The following is an 18,875-nucleotide window of genomic DNA, read 5'->3' on the forward strand; positions in this document are numbered from 1 at the left end:
GCCTACTGCATTCTTATACTATTGCCTTCTGTGCCGCAATTCAATCCCCAACTGTGCGCTTATAGAATTCCTTACATTATCTTTACTCATTTGCCTTTATTGTCCTTGTACTACTACCTTCTATAAATGTACCCCACCATTCTCTATTGTACTGTTTCACCCACCCCCATTGCACTCTGCACAGGTAAGGTGGGCAGGCAAGATGAACCCGCCTCTGATTCTTTCAACGGGTGAACGTGGAGGGTAGTTTGGGTGACTAGTAACATTCCGAGATTTAATTTTTGCCCTTTATTTTTCTACTCCAGGTCGACAGAGCCATCTACACGACTCGCGCATTGAGGTGGAAAAAGAAGCCAGCTGAACAAGATGGCAGCAGTCTCGCCTGACTGAGACTGAACTCTGTCTAAGAAGTGACGGTTGGACTCTGTGCAGGGGGCCGTCTCTGGAATTAGTGCAGTTGGTGAAGGTGATCCTTAGAGTGAAGCAAATACAGTGTGGATTGATACAAAAAAACACAGACCCGTGGGGGCGCCTGCTCTTCTGCCACTTCACTGTTGCAACATGCTACTGCCCCCAGTTCTCAGGATGCTGTTCTAAAAGTTGTTCTGAACAACGCTCAACTTCTTGCTCAATAAAAAGCTTGTCTTTAGCTGTACCACGTCTTCTCATTACTCTCTTAGTGTGAAAGTGAAACCTCCAAAATGTATTGTGTTATGGTAAGTATAAAATATGGTAGAAGCTGTCCTGTTCTGCAGAAGGGAAAACATACTCAGTTATTATAGCATAATTGGCAGCCCCACCGGCAGTACTTTCAACCTAGAAGAAACGCTAGGAGGAGGGAGTTAAAACCTAGGAAACTGATTGGGCATCAACCTGGCTGCCTGTGTTCGACTGCACTGAAAGAGAGTGTATTGCAATTGTGAATGTGTTTTCTAACCATCTCACTGCTCAGTAAAGCAGCGCCTACAATGGCCTAAATGTATTATTGTCCATTCCAAGCACATTGCATGGACCTGGGTATTATTATCTACATTGGATCCTCATGATTCGTTTGATGTTCTCTCTCTTTTGTCGCAATTTTGCTACTATGTAAGTGTTAAGCGCTCTTATACCCATGGGTCATGTTTGTGCGATATAAAACTCTGAATAAATAAATAGAGCTGTAGGCAGCACAATACTTCGCGGTTTTCTGCATCTGTGCTCTTGTTACTATTTATAGCTTTGCATTTACTCCAGTGGGAAAGGAACCTGAATCAAGCCCTGCAAGCTATAGTAAGGTTAGGTTAGGTTAGGCTGAATTGTAGAGCGCAACAGCTGCCGCAGCAAAGGGGCGTCCCGTCGCTAAAAGCAAAAGAGGCCACTGACAGCAAAGGGTCCATCAAAGCGGGCAGAAGAGAGGCCCGAGAAACTACCGCACCTAGAGAGATGGGAAAAGATGAGTTTTCAGAGCCTTCCTGAATGTCAGGTAGTTACCTAAGCTCCGGATGTAAACAGGAAGAGCGTTCCACAACTTAGCTGCTAGAATGCGAAAAGAACGTCCACCGGTGCGAACCCTCCTAACCCGGGGTACTGCTGCAAGGTGTTGACCTGCTGAACGAAGGTGACTGGAGGGGGCATACGAGGAGAGAAGGCCAGCCAGAATGGAAGGAGACGGGAAGTTCAGGATCCTAAATGCAAAACAGAGAGACTTAAACTCCACCCGTTTTGCCACTGGCAGCCAGTGAAGCTGACGAATGGCGGTGGAGGTGGAGCAGCGGCGAGGCAGACCTAGAAGAGTTCTGGCAGCCACATTTTGGACTCTCTGTAGTCTCACAATCTCCGTCTTGTTGGTCCCCAAGTATAACGAGCTGGCATAGTCCAGTCTCGACAGCACGGATGCCTGGACAATCATCTGTCGGATGGAAGGGTCGAAAAAGCCCAGCAGGAGTTTAAGCCCGCGCAGGATGCCAAAACATGTCGCCGTCACCTTCTTAGTCTGGGTTTGAAAACTCAGGGCTGAGTCTACCCAGACCCCAAGGTTCTTCACCACCTGTTTGCTCATTACGTTTGGGAAGGCTTCATTATGTTTCTCACCTTATTAGATCCTGTGAGCCACGTTCTTTTCACTTGCCAGGCAGTTAGGTTACATCAGTAGTACGCTTATAAGTGTGAAAAGAGGATAGGAGAAACTGGGCAGAGGTGAGGGACCATCGGGTGATAACTTAAAACCCAGAATTATATGTTTCATGAAGAGGCTGCAATATCATGGATGGGCCTAGGCAGTTATCATGGCCTCCATCAACCTTGGTATGGCCGACATTCTTCCACAATATTTATTGTTGTTTGCCTTCACAGTGAGGTGGAAGGACCCTCACAACAGAAGACAGCAATGGAAGACTGGGTTTTCAGCAGTGGAAAGGTCTAGTCACGGCCTGCATCAATTGAGGGTGGGGGAGGGGCGCATGGAGGGGGTAGGGAGCCACAGAGAGGGGATGGGAGTTAATTTAATAAAAATTAAAATAAAATAAAAACTTACCTTTGCCTCCGGTCCCGAACTCCCAGGTCGGGTCGACTGCTCTCTGCTCACAGGAAGCAGAAGCAAGCAGCCTCCCTCTCTTCCTCTAACCCAATCACAACGCTGCAATGGCAGAGTTGTGATTGGCTAGGACACCATCCTTACAGGCATCTATGGGGAGGCCGTTTTCTTCATGCAGGCTGCTCAGCAGCCTACATGAAGAAAAGGGAGAATGCTACGACTGGTTTGGTCGGCCCTGTGGCCCACCAAACAGTCAGCGCCCATAACATTGGGCTAGCCACTCCTCCCTGACCACCCGCCTGCTCCCAACCAGGCATACGCTTCTTCTGCTTTCTCACAGTGCGAGAAGCAGAAACGTAAAATTGTATTTATACAATTTTATGTTTCTTCTTCTCGCACAGAGAAAAATCAGTGGAGCAAGCTCCGACGCCTATGTGGAGGAGCCGCCTTAGGAAAGGTCTATCAACATTGAGGACGTCCGTCAACACATACCTTTTAAAAAACCAACTCATCAACAACACCTGCAGCTCACATTAAAAGCTACTCTCTCTCTTCATGTCACACAAATCAACGAAGCAGCAGCGGAGCTTCTGTGTGGCACTTTGCAAACACAGCTGTTAGAAGATAACCCAGATTCTCAAAAAATGAGTTATCTGTGATGTTCAATGAGATATTTAAGGGTTGAGCCGCAGTACTTTTAAAGCACAAGTCCAGAGAACATTCATGAACCAGAGAAGGGATATGTCGGACTGAATTGTGGAGATGGTCAATACTGTCTCCAACAACGGAGGGTCACCAGAGACCATCTTTGAGTGGTGGAATGACTAGCATGCGAGAGTCCATTCCCTTGCTTCCAGGGCCACACAGTAGAGGCCCTGGCAACGCGTATTGGGTCTCCCAGGCCTCTCGAACTCATGCCCTGGGAGGAGAAGGTGTTCTACATTATCCACACCAAAGACATTTGGGAATTCCAAGTGGGGCAGAGACTGGTAAGTACAAACACGAGCTCTTGCTTCTTAACACATTTACCCTTACTGCACTCTGGCATTCTTATTCCCTAACATAAATCTCTGCACCAATGACAACCTGTTCAAGAAGGTATGCTAAATAATGTTCTCAACACATTAAATTCCCAATGTAACCCCAATTTACCATTTCCTCACTCTGTCACACCATTATCCTGAACATACCTCATATTAGAAAAACATTCAAACAGGTGTAGCATCACATTTTGACCCCAACTCACACCCTTCGCTCCTATGTAACGGCAACATTTGTCAAATTAATCATCCCTCTGTAATGTCTACCCGCTCTTATCATATTCAGATGGCACATACTAATTCTCAGAAACCTCTACAATGCAATATCAAAAATAGGTAGTAGTAGGAGTGGGGTAAACAGACAAATCCATGTCACTAGGACAAAACCGTTACAGTTTAGGATTTTATTTTACTATATCACTGCTTTGTTGAAGTAAGTTTCAATTTCAGTTACCTTGATCATAAGGATGCATAAAATCAAAATGAAGGAACGGAAAAGTGATGTCAATGTGATGTGGATCCGTTTCGTCAACTAAGTAACACACTGCTGTGACACTCGAGATCCTCACCCATAACACTGTGTAGGTTGGGGCTTGAAAAGTGCAACTACTTTATACCTTTTAAAAAAAAAAAGCCACATCCATCATCCATCTACATGCAAGCAGAACAAGTGTGATGTATATATAAGTATCTCAAGAACACTGCAAAGTGGCCTGTGCCTGCTGACTTGAGTGACACAGTTGTGTCACTCAACTGTGACACACCCTACCTCTTGTAACAGCAGATTGTAAGTGGAAAGGGCACCATTCCCTGCGGCTTCCTCTAAAGTTCCAAATTACAATTGTAAATACTTTGCAAGAACTGAGGCGTATTGCAGCCCCTGCAATGTGTGTTGCCTAATATACCCGACATTACAAAACAGGGTGGGTTGAGTCACAGAGAATAAGCAACCTATATGTGTAAGCCTTATACCTGCATATTTCTAATATTGTTTACTGTTTGGTGTGTAATAGTGTTTTGTATTTACTGAAACAAAAGCATTGGTATGCACAATTGTTTTAATCCTCTCTTGACTATATACAGCCGTCTGAGTGTGCTGTATGCCCACACTAACCCCCCTAAGAAGCCTATGATTGTTCACCATCACTACTACTGACAGCCAAGTGCTGATGTTGCAGAGAATCTGCTCTGGAACATGACTATGCATGGGACCTTAGAATGTCAGCATGCGGGTACTGAGTCACTATACTCCATCAGCATCTATGGGCCCGAATCTAACTAGCTCATAGTGTCTCACTCACGGTCCTAACCATGCCAGAGAGACAATTGATTTGGAAACCCAGAACACAACACACTCAACGCTCTCAGGATCGTGGTAGCAGGTCACCGCCTTTCGCTCTTTCTCTCGTACTTGTCCACAATAAATAGAAAACAGACACAAGGAAAGTTTATAATGTTTATTTAAACTATTGTGTTCTAATGTGCAATAGTTGTGACACAACTAGTAAATACATATAGGTCAGTAATGTCATTAGCATAGCTATTAGACAGTATACAATAGAGTCCTGGCATATTATCTGACAGACTTGCCTATACCCACTCTCACTACGAAAATCTAAATGGTTATAGGTTATAGATCTCTGGGTTTGGCAGCGCACCCCATACCTTAGCCTTCATAATTAGTTGTTCTACATCCCAGCTGACCCAGCTTTCTTGTGCCAGTCTTCGCTCTGTGTGTGTTTAGAACAACATGTCCTGAGTTGTATGGCAAATCACGTGTTTTCAAAAATAGCGGGAGGGATGTCTCTATTATGTCTAGGTGCTAGTGTCCGACCACAGAGAATAACAAAAAGCAGTGGTTATTGAGAAGTCAGAGAAGCAGCCCCACTGTGGGAAGAGGGTTAGTACACTACAAGGCACAGAATGCAGTGCAAGATAGGCCACGCCCACTTGGCAGGTGATTTGTATTTGAAGAGGTGTACGACCAGAGACTGTTTCTCAGAACTTTCGAACCTTGCCTCTGATGAAAGGACAATTCCTGAAACGCGTCAGGCTCTTATGATAGAAGGTTGTGCTCGGAGTATTTTGGGGATCGAGCTGTGAAATGGATCCAAATAAAGAAAACGTGCCTATTCAACTTCGTGTGGATCTGCTTCACTTGGGCTTCCTGTTTGTTTTGGATAATTTTCGGCTGCTGCTCGGTCGAGAGGCGGACCCCACCTGTGACCAGGGTCCAAGGCAGGCTTCACTCCAGGAGTTTGCCACGGAACGAAGCAAAGACTGGCGCCTTGCAGGGGGCGCTGCTTTGGCACGATTTTGCAGCTACAAAGCGCTCTCCAAAGGCTCCCAGCGCTGCCCTTCACCCCCCTGGGGGAACAATAGTGGTTATTGAGAAGTCAGAGAAGCAGCCCCACTGTGGGAAGAGGGTTAGTACACTACAAGGCACAGAATGCAGTGCAAGATAGGCCACGCCCACTTGGCAGGTGATTTGTATTTGAAGAGGTGTACGACCAGAGACTGTTTCTCAGAACTTTCGAACCTTGCCTCTGATGAAAGGACAATTCCTGAAACGCGTCAGGCTCTTATGATAGAAGGTTGTGCTCGGAGCATTTTGGGGATCGAGCTGTGAAATGGATCCAAATAAAGAAAACGTGCCTATTCAACTTCGTGTGGATCTGCTTCACTTGGGCTTCCTGTTTGTTTTGGATATATATTTATATATATATATATAAACCAGCACTCTTCACCAACTCCACAGCTGCAGCGAAATGAAGAGACGGACCCCAAGGCTGTTGGCAAGGTAAGATTTATGTTCTACCTCTCAACGGGCGACGCGTTTCGAGCATCACGTGCTCTTGCTCACACATATATATATATATATATATATATATATATATATATGTTCTATATATATATATATATATATGTTCGCTCTAAGTCCCACTGTAGAATCCCGGGCACTCGCGGGCGGGTGCAGTTTGCAGTTGAGGGCTCCTGCACTAATACCACGCTCGGCTTCAAAAGTCAATTTACTTTTTCAAAGAACCGCACTCGTAAATCCAGTTAGGTACTCACACCATCAAGTTTATTTCCGTCAGAGACAACAGACGCGTTTCAGCCTAAAGCCTTCGTCAGTGTTGATAGCACTGCTTGTGCTGACTCTATTTTACATGCATTCATTCCTGTTATTAAACATTGAAGATGGACTGCAACAATGTAGCAAGTTTGTGCACCATCTTAGAACATGTCTATATACATACTGTTTGTTCTTATTCAGTACACAATGTACGTCTTATCAACAATCAGGCGCTGCGCTCGCTAACACGTTTATTGGGAAGTGTTTGCTATTCTTGCCGTGTATCGGCATTGCTCCCCTCGAACTTTGAGGGGAGATGTTGGGAGTGTGAAGCCTCACATCCCCGTTTCCCCATTAGTCCATACAGCCATGAATTGGCTAGTGTAGCATGTGAGGCCCTGAGTATGGTAGTGGATGCCCGGTGTACGCCATGTATCTGTGCGTTCAATCCCCTTTGGGTCTGTGGTTATGTTGTAAAAAGTAAATTGACTTTTGAAGCCGAGCGTGATATATATATATATATATATATATATATATATATATATAAATAAATAAATAAACACACACACATATATATATATTTTGAAGGCGGAGAGCCGAAACACGTAGACCGCCCATGTATTGAATAAACACTTTTTGGTTTTACAAGCAACTCACTTGTGGATCTTGCTCTTTTGGTGCCATGAAAATTCTCGCTGTGTGGAAGTGTGGAATCTGCTGGAATATATATATATATATATATATATATATATATATATATATATATATATATATATATATCCAATTCCAAACTCCACACAGCTGATCAGCTATACCACGGAGAAACAGACTCTCAGATTACTTCAGTTGCAGGTCTTTTTTATTTTTTCAAGTTTCAAAAGTGCATTGCTGTGCTCGTGCAAACCAAACGCGTTTCGGCGATCCCAGTCGCCTTGATCGCTGGTACATAATGTGTTTAACCCCTTAACATTTAAAACCCCAACTTCCAATCACATTCTGTCATTACATTTCGTCATGATATAAAGAAAAGACTACACTTTTTTACTCATTTTGAGTCCTTTCGCAATACAATTTTCTGGCTTGGGGGTATCTCAATAACTGCGTAATGCAAAGTTAATAAAGTGCTTAGTGCGACTATTCATTATTTATAAATATATTTCTTATCTCTTATTAATTAGTTCATATTAACAGTGAGTTTTTCTAAACTAACGATAAATAATCTAAAAAATATATATATTTACTGTACAAATACAGAAACAACGGAAGCTAGGAACATTTTTTAATCCTACCCTCAATGGCTCCAGCCATTATCCTATGGGTTACCGTTGAGTCTAATGTAATGTGTTGGTAACTAGCTGTATGATCCCCTGTGTCAATCTATTTCCATTTTAATGACAGAAAGGGAAAGTGCATGTGCTTAAGTGCGTGTGTAAAGTGCATGTATAAAGTGCAAGGTATACTCCCATCCGGGGGTAACCCAAAATTTATGGATAAAACCTAATCTAGGGGCAGGGTATTGGGGCAGGGATAACTGTTTCATTCTCTGCAATGTAGATTGATATATCTGTACAAATACTAAATGTATGGGCGAAATGCGGAGTTCTCAAAGATTACAAAAATTACAGAAATACAGGATTTGAAATGGAGCAAAGTTAAACCTTTAATGTTAACCGATTCATGCGGCCCATAACTCTCCAGCGCGGTACCCATCAACGTGGGAAGTCAAAACTCCATGAATAACATGAATTAATGAAAAAACCACTGTCAAACGACCTCCACGTCTGAGAGTCATAAACTCTACATAAAAAGATTAAAATATCACTAAAACTATACTTTTTGATAAATATATAAGAAAGTTAAGTTAATTTAATAGTTATTAATTATATTTCATGCAAGGTCAATATTTAAAATAAATATTTTCTGAACAATAAATATATAAAAATCGAATTAATTTTAGAGGTAGTGATGCAGGTCTTCACAAATATTAAGCCCTTTCGGGGTTTTAGTATCGAGCTCTAAAATGTATCTTGTTTCCAATTGGCGTAATAACTTTTCTCGATTGCCGCCTCTTTTGTTAGCGTGTACGCAGTCAATTACATAATATTGCAGTACGTTTAAATTGTTACCATGTTCTGCTTTTACATGTCTCGCCACTGGGTAAGAGGGGTCGGAATTAACTGTTGCCCTTAAGTGCTGCAGAATTCTTGTGTGTACTTGCAGTTTCGTACTTCCTACATATTGGAGTCCACATATGCATTTTAACACATATACGGCGAATTCAGTTTTACACGTGTAGTGACCCTTCATTTTAATTGGGATTTCAGAAAATGCATTTTTGTACGTGCTGGTGTTAACTCCAAATTTGCATGCTCTGCAAGTACTGCACTTAAAGAAGCCTTTTCGGTTAGAAAGCCAATTATCTTTATGGTGGAGCTCAGGGCTAGTTTTAGCTAATTCACTCCTCATAGAGTATGCCTTGCGAAAAGTAAAATTTGGTTTAGAGGTAAAAACTCCATTTAGAACCGTATCGGTGAGCACTATCGGCCATTGTGTGTTAATAATTTTCTTTATGTTTTGGGATTGTCTACTGAAGGTAGAAATAAACCTACATGGGTTATCTGTAGTGACTGTCTGACTGGTTGCCTGTTGTATCTGTGTGGAGATTTCGATTATAGGTGAGCAAGGCTGCAAGGACAGCCGAAACGCGTCCGAAATAAACTGAATTTGGATCAGCTACACATGGCGTCATGGTTATCTTTGGGATTTTGAATGAGGATAACGAGCAGTATATATATATATATATATATATATATATATATATATATATATATTCACTGAAAAAAACATAGGTTTGACACATGTTATAGTTAGCTGGACATTTCACTCATACAAAACCATTGAAATTCCCCCGTTATAGTTAGTTCAGCTAACTATAACTTGCGCGCCCGCAATGCACTGCTGATGACGTCACATATTACATCACTCATGACATGGTCAGTGACATTACTCATGACATCACTGATGACATCTCAAATGACTTCACTGATGACATCACTGATGACATCATCCTTGTGAAAGAGTGGCAGACTTTCTCTCACCCTAATATAACCCTTGATATACACATTCAAAAATAGAAACTAACATTTACAAAAAAATGTAGATACCAATACCAGTTAAAACAACCTATTCAGTAATTCCAAAATCTACGTACAGATCCCTCATTCACCAACAGTTCTATATAGCCACTCATACATGTACTCGCTCATCACATGTACTCATACACCTATACATCCTGTTACACACCGACACTCATCCATAGAGTTACTCACACACATACTCACACATGCAAATAAACTATCAAACATCCATTTATTTGCATATACAGCTATACAGACTCCACTACACTTACTTTTACAGAAACGTACTCTCTTAAACATCAGTTATAGAAACACATTATTATTTATACAGGAACTCTTCCAATCTGTCACTGTCATATATTCTTATTTATATACATCAATACTCACATATACTAGTTTAAAACATATGTACTTCCTCATAAAGACACTATTGAGGCAGTTATTCACTCACTAACACACCCATACACACACTTATCCGCCCGTACAGTCCTGCACAGATGCTGTCTTCAAAACACATACAAACAGTGAGTCAGTGATTCATGCATCTGTGCGCTAAGTAATACCCCCACCAAACCATACAGACAGTCATTCTGATACTCAAAAAACAAACTCATATAGACACTCGTGTAGCTACTCACCAACCCATGCAGCCACTTATACACAAAGTGAGACACTGATACGGATATTTACATATTTAAACATTACTCGCTAATACATGTATTCACTAAGATACACTTAATAAGTCAGTTATACAATCAAATTTATAAAAAAACAACCACTTAGACACTTATTTACCCATTTATTCTTCCATCGACCTTTAGATATACATATATAAAAATATTTATTTTTCAGAAAGATACAAATTCACTGGATGATGTCATCAGTGATGTCATCAGTGATGTCATTTGAGATGTCATCAGTGATGTCATGAGTGATGTCACTGACCATGTCACGAGTGATGTAATATGTGACATCATCAGCAGTGCATTGCTGGTGCGCAAGTTCTAGTTAGCTGAACTAACTATAACGGGGGAATTTCAATGGTTTTGTATGAGTGAAATGTCCTGCTAACTATAACATGTGTGAAACCTATGGTTTTTTCAGTAAATTTCCAAGGTTTTCTAAATGCTAATTCCTAAATATATCATGTTTGAAACCTATGGTTTTTTCATATATATATATATATATATATATATATATATATATATATATATTCACTCAAAAAACTATAAGTTTTAGGGGTGTTATAGTTAGCTGGACATTTCACTCATACAAAACCATTGAAGTTGCTCCTATATAGTTAGTTGTACTAACTATATTTCGCGCACCCGCAATCCACTGCTGATGATGTCACATATTACATCATTCATGACATGGTCAGTGACATCACTGATGACATCTCAAATTACATCACTGATGACATCACTGTTGACCTCATCCAGTGAATGTGGTTTGCTTCGTTATTTAAATATGCATTATATATATAGCAATTTGCATTGAAGAATGAGTGGATATATAAAAATAAATATTTGGATGGAGGATTTAGTAGCAGTGTAATTGACTGTTTACTTGACCAATTTATAGTGTCTCAATAAATATAGTGGATAGTGACTAAACTGTTTGAATATCTGTATCACTTTGACAGTTGTTGTGTAAACTGGTTCTCCAGTTGGTTACTAGCTATGTGAAAGTCTATATTAGTTATTGATTAGTTAACTGAGTATTTGTATGGGAGAGTGAATGTGTGTGTGGTTCGGTGGGGGGTGTGTGACTGCCCACAGATGTGTGAATAGTTGATTCACTAGATATATGAAGTTACAACTACATGTTCTAACAGTTGTTTGGGTGAGTGAATATCTTTATGGGTGTGGTGATGAGCAAATATATTTCTCAATGGTACATGTCCAACAAACTAGAAAAATAAAAGGCAGTGAATGTGTCAGTTGTTGTATATAAATAAGTATACATAAGAATCATTGATTGTGTGAGTAACTGTATGGATAACTTTATACTTGTAATAATGATTTTATAATTCACTAAGTATGACTTACTATCTAAATACATTGATGAAGTTGTGTTTTTATAAGTGTGTAGCTAAGTAAATATGTAAGTATGATCCATTGTTTTCATAAGTGAGTAGGATGACTTCATATGTGAATAGGATGTGTGCTGGTGTGTAATGTCGATTTAGGTGTATAAGTATTTTTGATAGTGTTCTATTGTTCATTGACAGCATGTATGAGTGAATCTACAGGTAAGTGATTAGATGTGTGTATACATCTATGAATCACTGAGTGGGTTTTTAGATACCTATCCAGTATTATGGGTGTCTTTCATAGATTCACATGCCTGAATCATTCCCCGTCGTCGAGACGGGAGTCTCCGGTACATAGAAAAGTAATGTCCTATAGACATACATAGAGAAAAATAGGCCTAGGGCCTCGCCTTAGTAGCCTATCTATGTCCTTTTGTAAAAAGGACCAAACTCCAGAAGGTAGCCAATCAGCTACCACCTCCCTCTAGAACCTTCCTGCCAGGAGCCTCAGTCTCTCAGATTTTCTACCGCACGTTGTGCTAGGGAGTCTCCACCTGAGTTCTCCTCAGGTTTCCTAGTTTAATCTCTTTTCTTCACAGAAATTGGATATTTCCTTCATAAATAAACCATGGCTGATCAACATAAGAAGGGTCTCTTCAGAGCTTGCTCTTCTTGTGGTAAGAAGAGGCTCCACGTCGATGATAAGCATGAAACCTGCTTATACTGTCTTTATCCAGACCATTCTCCTAAAGAATGTAGAATTTGTAGAACATTCTCTACAAAAACACTAAAAGACAGAGAAGGACGGCTGCTCCTCTGGTTGAACAGCCTGAAAACCAGAGACAACCTGGAGTCTTCAGAGGATGGTGAGATGGCTTCAGTTTCATCTAAATTATCCTTGAAGAGGCCAAGGGTTGCTTCCCCTATCCCTACTGACGTTCCTCCTAAAAAGACGGCCAAAAAGTTTTCAGAGGCAAAATCTACGTCTGACAAGGAGGTTCCTGCCTTCAGGAAGCCTGCGCCGTCGTCGACGACGATTTCGTCGACGCTTACCTCAGCGCTGAAGAAGACTGTGTCTCCAGTCTATGTTTCTACATCGACGACGACGGTGTCGACGACGATGGCGTCATCAGCATTTTCATCGACGACGACGACTACTCCATCGTCAACGGCGGGTAAGCCTGTGTCGTCGATTATCCTCATTGCAAAGCCCTCGACGACGATTAAGATCCCGTCGATGACGAAGCCAAATCCGTCGACGCCTATGCCGTAGATGAAGACACCCTCGCCGATCAGCGTGCCGTCGACGAAGACACCGACGACGGTGAAGACATCGTCGACGACGAAGACATCGTCGACAAGCGCACCATCAACGACGGTGCCGACGACGAAGGTGCCGTCGACGAGGGTACCGTCGACGAAAACACCATCGACGACGACGAAGACACTGTCGACGAGCGCACCATCAACGACGGGCCGTCGACGAAAACACCATCGACAGCGATTGAAACTCAGTCGACGACACCATCGTCGACGCAATGGAAACAATTGGACTTTATTCCTCCGTCGTCAGCTGCCAGTCAGCCGTCTACGAAAAAGAGCACGAAAAAGCCAATAACACCAGACTTAACGACTCCAAGTAGGGTGCAAAAGTTACCCCCATCTGGTCTACTGCAGGACGAGGACTCAGACGAAGACCAGTACGGACAGGCCACCAGTCCTTCGGATCTCATAGTAAAGTGCCAAAGCACCGATGAGGATGACGATGAAGTGGTTTTTACAGAAGAGACTGTACATTCGCATGTCCAGACGCAAGTCACACCTATGGTATGCCTTCCGGTGTCTATAGTTTCAGACTTACGGTTCTTGATCGAAGACTACAAGCAGCGATTTCCTGAACCGACCACTGCCCCATCAATGGAGGCAAATCCAGCTACATCTGGACCGACACCATCCTCACGACCTAGACCATCACCTTTGGTGATCCGTCAGGAGAGAGAACCAGTGCAAAATATCCCGTCTTCTGACGAGGAAGTCGAAGAACCAGAAGATGGAGAGGTACGGGACGACCAGTCCGACCATAGGGACGATGAGGACTACATCGCTCCATCTCCGGCCACACCTGAACCCACTACCTCGGACTCGCCGCCAGTGGACATTGGCGGATTTCACAACTTAGTGGAGAGAGTGGCCACGAGATTCCATATGACAATGGAATCCCATGAAACAGACTGTTTCCTATATGATTTTAAATACCCGGTTAGGAAAACAACCAGATCAATTCCTATCATTGATCACATATGGGAACAGGGAAAACAGCTGATGCAGACACCAGCCTCAGTCTCCGCAGTGGTACCACGGCTGGACAAGAAGTATAAGGCACCAACAACAGCACCAGCCTGCCTTACTGGGCATCCCAAGCCAGATTCTGTGGTTACCCAGGCGGCACAAAAGAACTCTAGGAATCCATCATCTCCATTGTCAGCTCCACCGGACAAGGAGGGCAGGAAGCTAGACAGTATTGGCAAACGCTTTTCCACCACATCGGCCATGACTGTGAAAGTGGCTAATTCCATTGCGCTACTAGGCCGCTACAATAGGCAATTGTGGGAAGATATTGCACCGTATCTGGCGGAACTACCGGATAATTTGAAAGAGGAAGTTCAGTCACTCCTTAAGGAGGGCCAAACATCGGCATTGGAACTTATTGATTGTGCTATAGATGTTGCAATGACCGGCTTCAGACAGCTAGCAGGGGCCGCGGTCTTGCGAAGGCACGGGTGGCTTAAAGCTACATCCTTTCGCCAAGAGGTCCAAACTAAGGTACTGGACATGCCCTACGACGGCCAGCACCTTTTTGGGGAGAAAATCGACGAGGCCCTACAAACGATCAAAAAATATACGGACACGGCACGAGCGCTTGGCACATTGCAGTTTAAGAACCAGTCCTTTCGAGGGAGCAGGGGTAGAGGTCAGTCCTCTTACAGAGGATCTTACCAGAGCAAATCCTCATATTTCTATAACCAAGGCCGATCGCAATACCAACAGCGACAGCAGCAACAAGGTCGCCAGACCTCGTATGGAAGGTCCAACTACAGGGGAAAAAGCCAGAGGAAACCCACTGGCGGACGCCAATGACCGTTTCCAGCAGCCAGTCCGTCCACAATCTCGTTTTTTCAAACTTGGAGGAAAACTGACACACTTCCTCAACAATTGGAGATCAATTACAATGGATCGTGGGTGCTCCAATTGATCCAATTTGGACATTCGTTGGAATTCAATTCAATTCCTCCGACAACTCCTCCTCGCAAGCTTCAACACAGGCATTTACGATTACTCCTTCAAGAGGTCTCTTCAATGTTAAAGAAAGGAGCAATAGAGCGAGTACCATCAGCTCACAGAGGAAAGGAATTTTATTCCCGCTTCTTTCTAATACAAAAGAAAGGGAAGAAATGGAGGCCCATCCTAGACCTCAGGGCACTCAACGCATTCTTGAAGAGTCAATCGTTCCGTATGGTGACTATGCAGGAGATCTTGGGGTCACTAGAGGAAGGAGACTTTATGACGTCTTTAGACCTGCAAGACGCATATTACCACATCCCTATTCACAAAGGCCACAGGAAATTCCTCAGATTCGCAGTGGCGGGTCAGCACTATCAATTCCGTGTCCTCCCATTCGGCCTCAAGTCGGCACCTCGGATTTTCACCAAGTGCCTCTCCCCAGTGGCAGCTTTCCTACGACAGCAGGGACACCAAGTCTTCCCATACCTGGACGACTGGCTGGTGAAAGCACCATCTATGAAAGGGGCAGCCAAGTCCTCCAGCGCCTGTCTCAATTTTTTCCAGCAACTGGGCCTGACGCTCAATCACGAGAAGTCTACCTTACAGCCCTCCCGAGTTCTTACCTTTCTCGGGGCGACATTGGATACGGAATGTTCAAAAGCATTCCCATCTCAGGAGAGGAAGCACAAGCTTATCACTCTGGCCACCGCAGTGGCCTCGAAGAAAACCTTACTGGTCCGTACTTTCAAGTCCCTCCTGGGGATGATGTCCTCGTGTATCCTGCTTATTCCACACTGTCGGCTCAGAATGCGCCCTCTGCAGGAGGCCTTGACCAGGCAATGGACTCAAAGCACAGGCTCTTTCGAGGATCGCATTGTGACAAGTCGACAAATGACCAAGGCCTTGCTCTGGTGGAGGTCGCCCAAGAACCTCTCGCAAGGGCTACCATTCCTGCTGCCTGCAGCTCCACACGTGATAACTACTGATGCCTCCCTAGAGGGATGGGGAGCGGTTCTTCAAGAGTTGCAGATCAGCGGCAAGTGGACGGACCGGGAAAAGCAGCTCCATATCAACCTCCTAGAGCTGAGGGCAGTTTTTCTATCTCTGCAGGCTTTCCTACCACGCATCAAGAACTCCCCAGTGCTTGTCAGGACCGACAACACTACGACAATGCACTACTTGAACAAACAGGGGGGAACACGTTCGCTCACACTGTCTCGCGAATCGCAGAAAATCTGGAAGTGGCTTGTGCTCCACAGTATCACCCTGACAGCGGAGTATGTCCCAGGCAAGGACAACGTCATAGCAGATGCTCTAAGCAGACAGAGATCGATGTCCCACGAATGGTAGCTCGAACAAAAAGTGCTGAATCACATCTTTTCGGAATGGGGGAGACCGCAGATCGACCTCTTTGCCACCTGGGAGAACGCCAAATGCCGCAACTTTGCAAGTTGGCATCCCCAGTTGCGGTCCCTCGGAAATGCATTTTCCATCGCCTGGCGCAACGTGTTTGCGTACGCATTTCCGCCATTTCCCCTGATACCAAGAGTCCTCTGAAAAATGAAAACAGAGCACTGCACCCTGATTCTGATTCTCCCGTTCTGTACGAGGCAGCATTGGTTCACGGACCTCCATCGCCTCTCAGTCCACCCGCCAATCCGTCTGGGTCAACATCCATCCCTGCTCACGATGTCCAACGGCCAAGTACAGCACCCGAATCTGAAATCTCTCAGATTATCGGCTTGGCTCCTGAGTACCGAGAGTTCTGCCAACTAGACATTCCTCAGGAATGCAAAGATGTCCTCGCGAAAGCAAGAGCAGAGAGCACAAACAAAACCTATTCCTTAAAGTGGAAACGCTTTTGCATTTGGTGTAAGGACAAAGGTCTACATCCCTTTCAGGCTACTCCGGAGCAGTTACTACCATATCTGCTACACCTGGCACAGTCGGGACTTGCGCATGCCTCTATCAGAGTTCATTTGGCAGCAATTTCCCGGTTTACAAGAACTTCAAAAGGGCCCTCTCTCTGGTCACACAGATTAATAAAACAATTCCTTAAGGGGCTCTACAGATCCTTTCCTCGGCCACGGAGAGTTCCACCAACATGGCATCTCAATGTGGTCCTCAACCAATTGATGAAACACCCTTTCGAGCCCATTCACAGGGCAGATGTCAAATACATCTCCTGGAAAACAGCCCTCCTATTGTCTCTGACCTCAGCAAGAAGGGTCAGCGAACTACAGGCTCTTTCCATACAAAATCCTTTCATGCAGTTCAAGGAAGACAGAGTGGTTTTAAGAACTAATCCTCGATTTATTCCTAAGGTCCCGTCGGACTTACATTTAAATGAACCTCTAGTCCTCCGATCTTTCTTCCCAAATCCCAGCACTGCAGCTGAAAAATCCCTGCACTCTTTGGACCTGAAGAGGTGTCTTAAATTTTACCTTGACAAGACAAAACATTTCAGGAAAACGAATCAGCTTTTCATCGCTTTCAGTAGACCGAGGAAAGGCATGCCGCTTTCCAAACAAAGTATTTCACGATGGATATCTTCGGCAATTGCCTTTTGCCACGACAAAGCCGGATGGCCATTGCACTCCAAAGTAAGAGCTCATTCTACAAGAGCTGTGTCCACATCGGCAGCGCTGTTCGCTGGGGTGCCAATACTGGACATTTGCAGGGCAGCGACCTGGAAGTTGCCGCATACCTTCACCAGGCACTACTGCCTGGATACGGAACTGATGCAGGATGCAGCAGTGGGCCAGGCTGTGCTTCGCCATCTATTCCAGTGAGGTGAGCCTTCCTCCTTCCCGCCATCCTTCGCTGGTATGCACATTTATTTACTTATTTCTTGTTACTTGTTGATGGTTCTTAGTCGCATGATATGTATTATCTCAGACTGCTGTATGCTGTACCATCAGAAATGTGCATAATGTATTGCTTGCTACTCTGATTCAGGCATGTGAATCTATGAAAGACACCCATAATACTGGATAAGAAATGCGTTACTTACCTGTAACTGCAGTTATCCAGTATTGGTGTCTTTCATAGATTCACATGCAACCCTCCCGCCTCCCCTGGAAGGACTCACTTCTTTCTCTAACAAGTATTACGCCTACCTAGCTTGGTGCGTACGAAAATCTGAGAGACTGAGGCTCCTGACAGGAAGGTTCTAGAGGGAGGTGGTAGCTGATTGGCTACCTTCTGGAGTTTGGTCCTTTTTACAAAAGGACATAGATAGGCTACTAAGGCGAGGCCCTTAGGCCTATTTTTCTCTATGTATGTCTATAGGACATTACTTTTCTATGTACCGGAGACTCCCGTCTCGACGACGGGGAATGATTCAGGCATGTGAATCTATGAAAGACACCAATACTGGATAAATGCAGTTACAGGTAAGTAACGCATTTCTTGTATTGCTGTAACAATGGATTCAAATATGATACTCTGTATTTTACAAAGAGTGGTGAAAGATTTTACTAGTGTATGAAAAGGTGTATGTGATTGTCACGTGGATGATGTCATCAGTGATGTCATCAGTGATGTCATTTGACATGTCATCAGTGATGTCACTGACCATGTCATGAATGATATAATATGTGACATCATCAGCAGTGGATTGCGGGTGCGCGAAATATAGTTAGTACAACTAACTATATAGGAGCAATTTCAATGGTTTTGTATGAGTGAAATGTCCAGCTAACTATAACACCCCATAAACTTATAGTTTTTTGAGTGAATTTTAAAGGTTTTTTAAATGCTAATTCCTAACTATATAAGGCCTGAAACC

General features: G+C 43.6%; 1 protein-coding gene across 2 annotated transcripts in view; it reads left to right on the forward strand.

Moving 5' to 3' along the window:
* LOC144785322 (uncharacterized) overlaps positions 1-655 on the forward strand; it is a 327,092-nt gene extending 326,437 nt beyond the window's left edge. For both annotated transcript variants that reach the window (XM_078664285.1, XM_078664286.1), the window contains exon 9: positions 306-655. In XM_078664285.1, coding sequence (XP_078520411.1) covers positions 306-361 — 56 coding nt within the window. In that variant the 3' untranslated portion in view covers positions 362-655. The remainder of the gene's footprint in view (positions 1-305) is intronic.
* The last annotated feature ends 18,220 nt before the right edge of the window (positions 656-18,875 follow it).

This window comes from Lissotriton helveticus, chromosome 10 (assembly GCF_964261635.1).
Source record: "Lissotriton helveticus chromosome 10, aLisHel1.1, whole genome shotgun sequence".
NCBI lineage: Eukaryota > Metazoa > Chordata > Amphibia > Caudata > Salamandridae > Lissotriton > Lissotriton helveticus.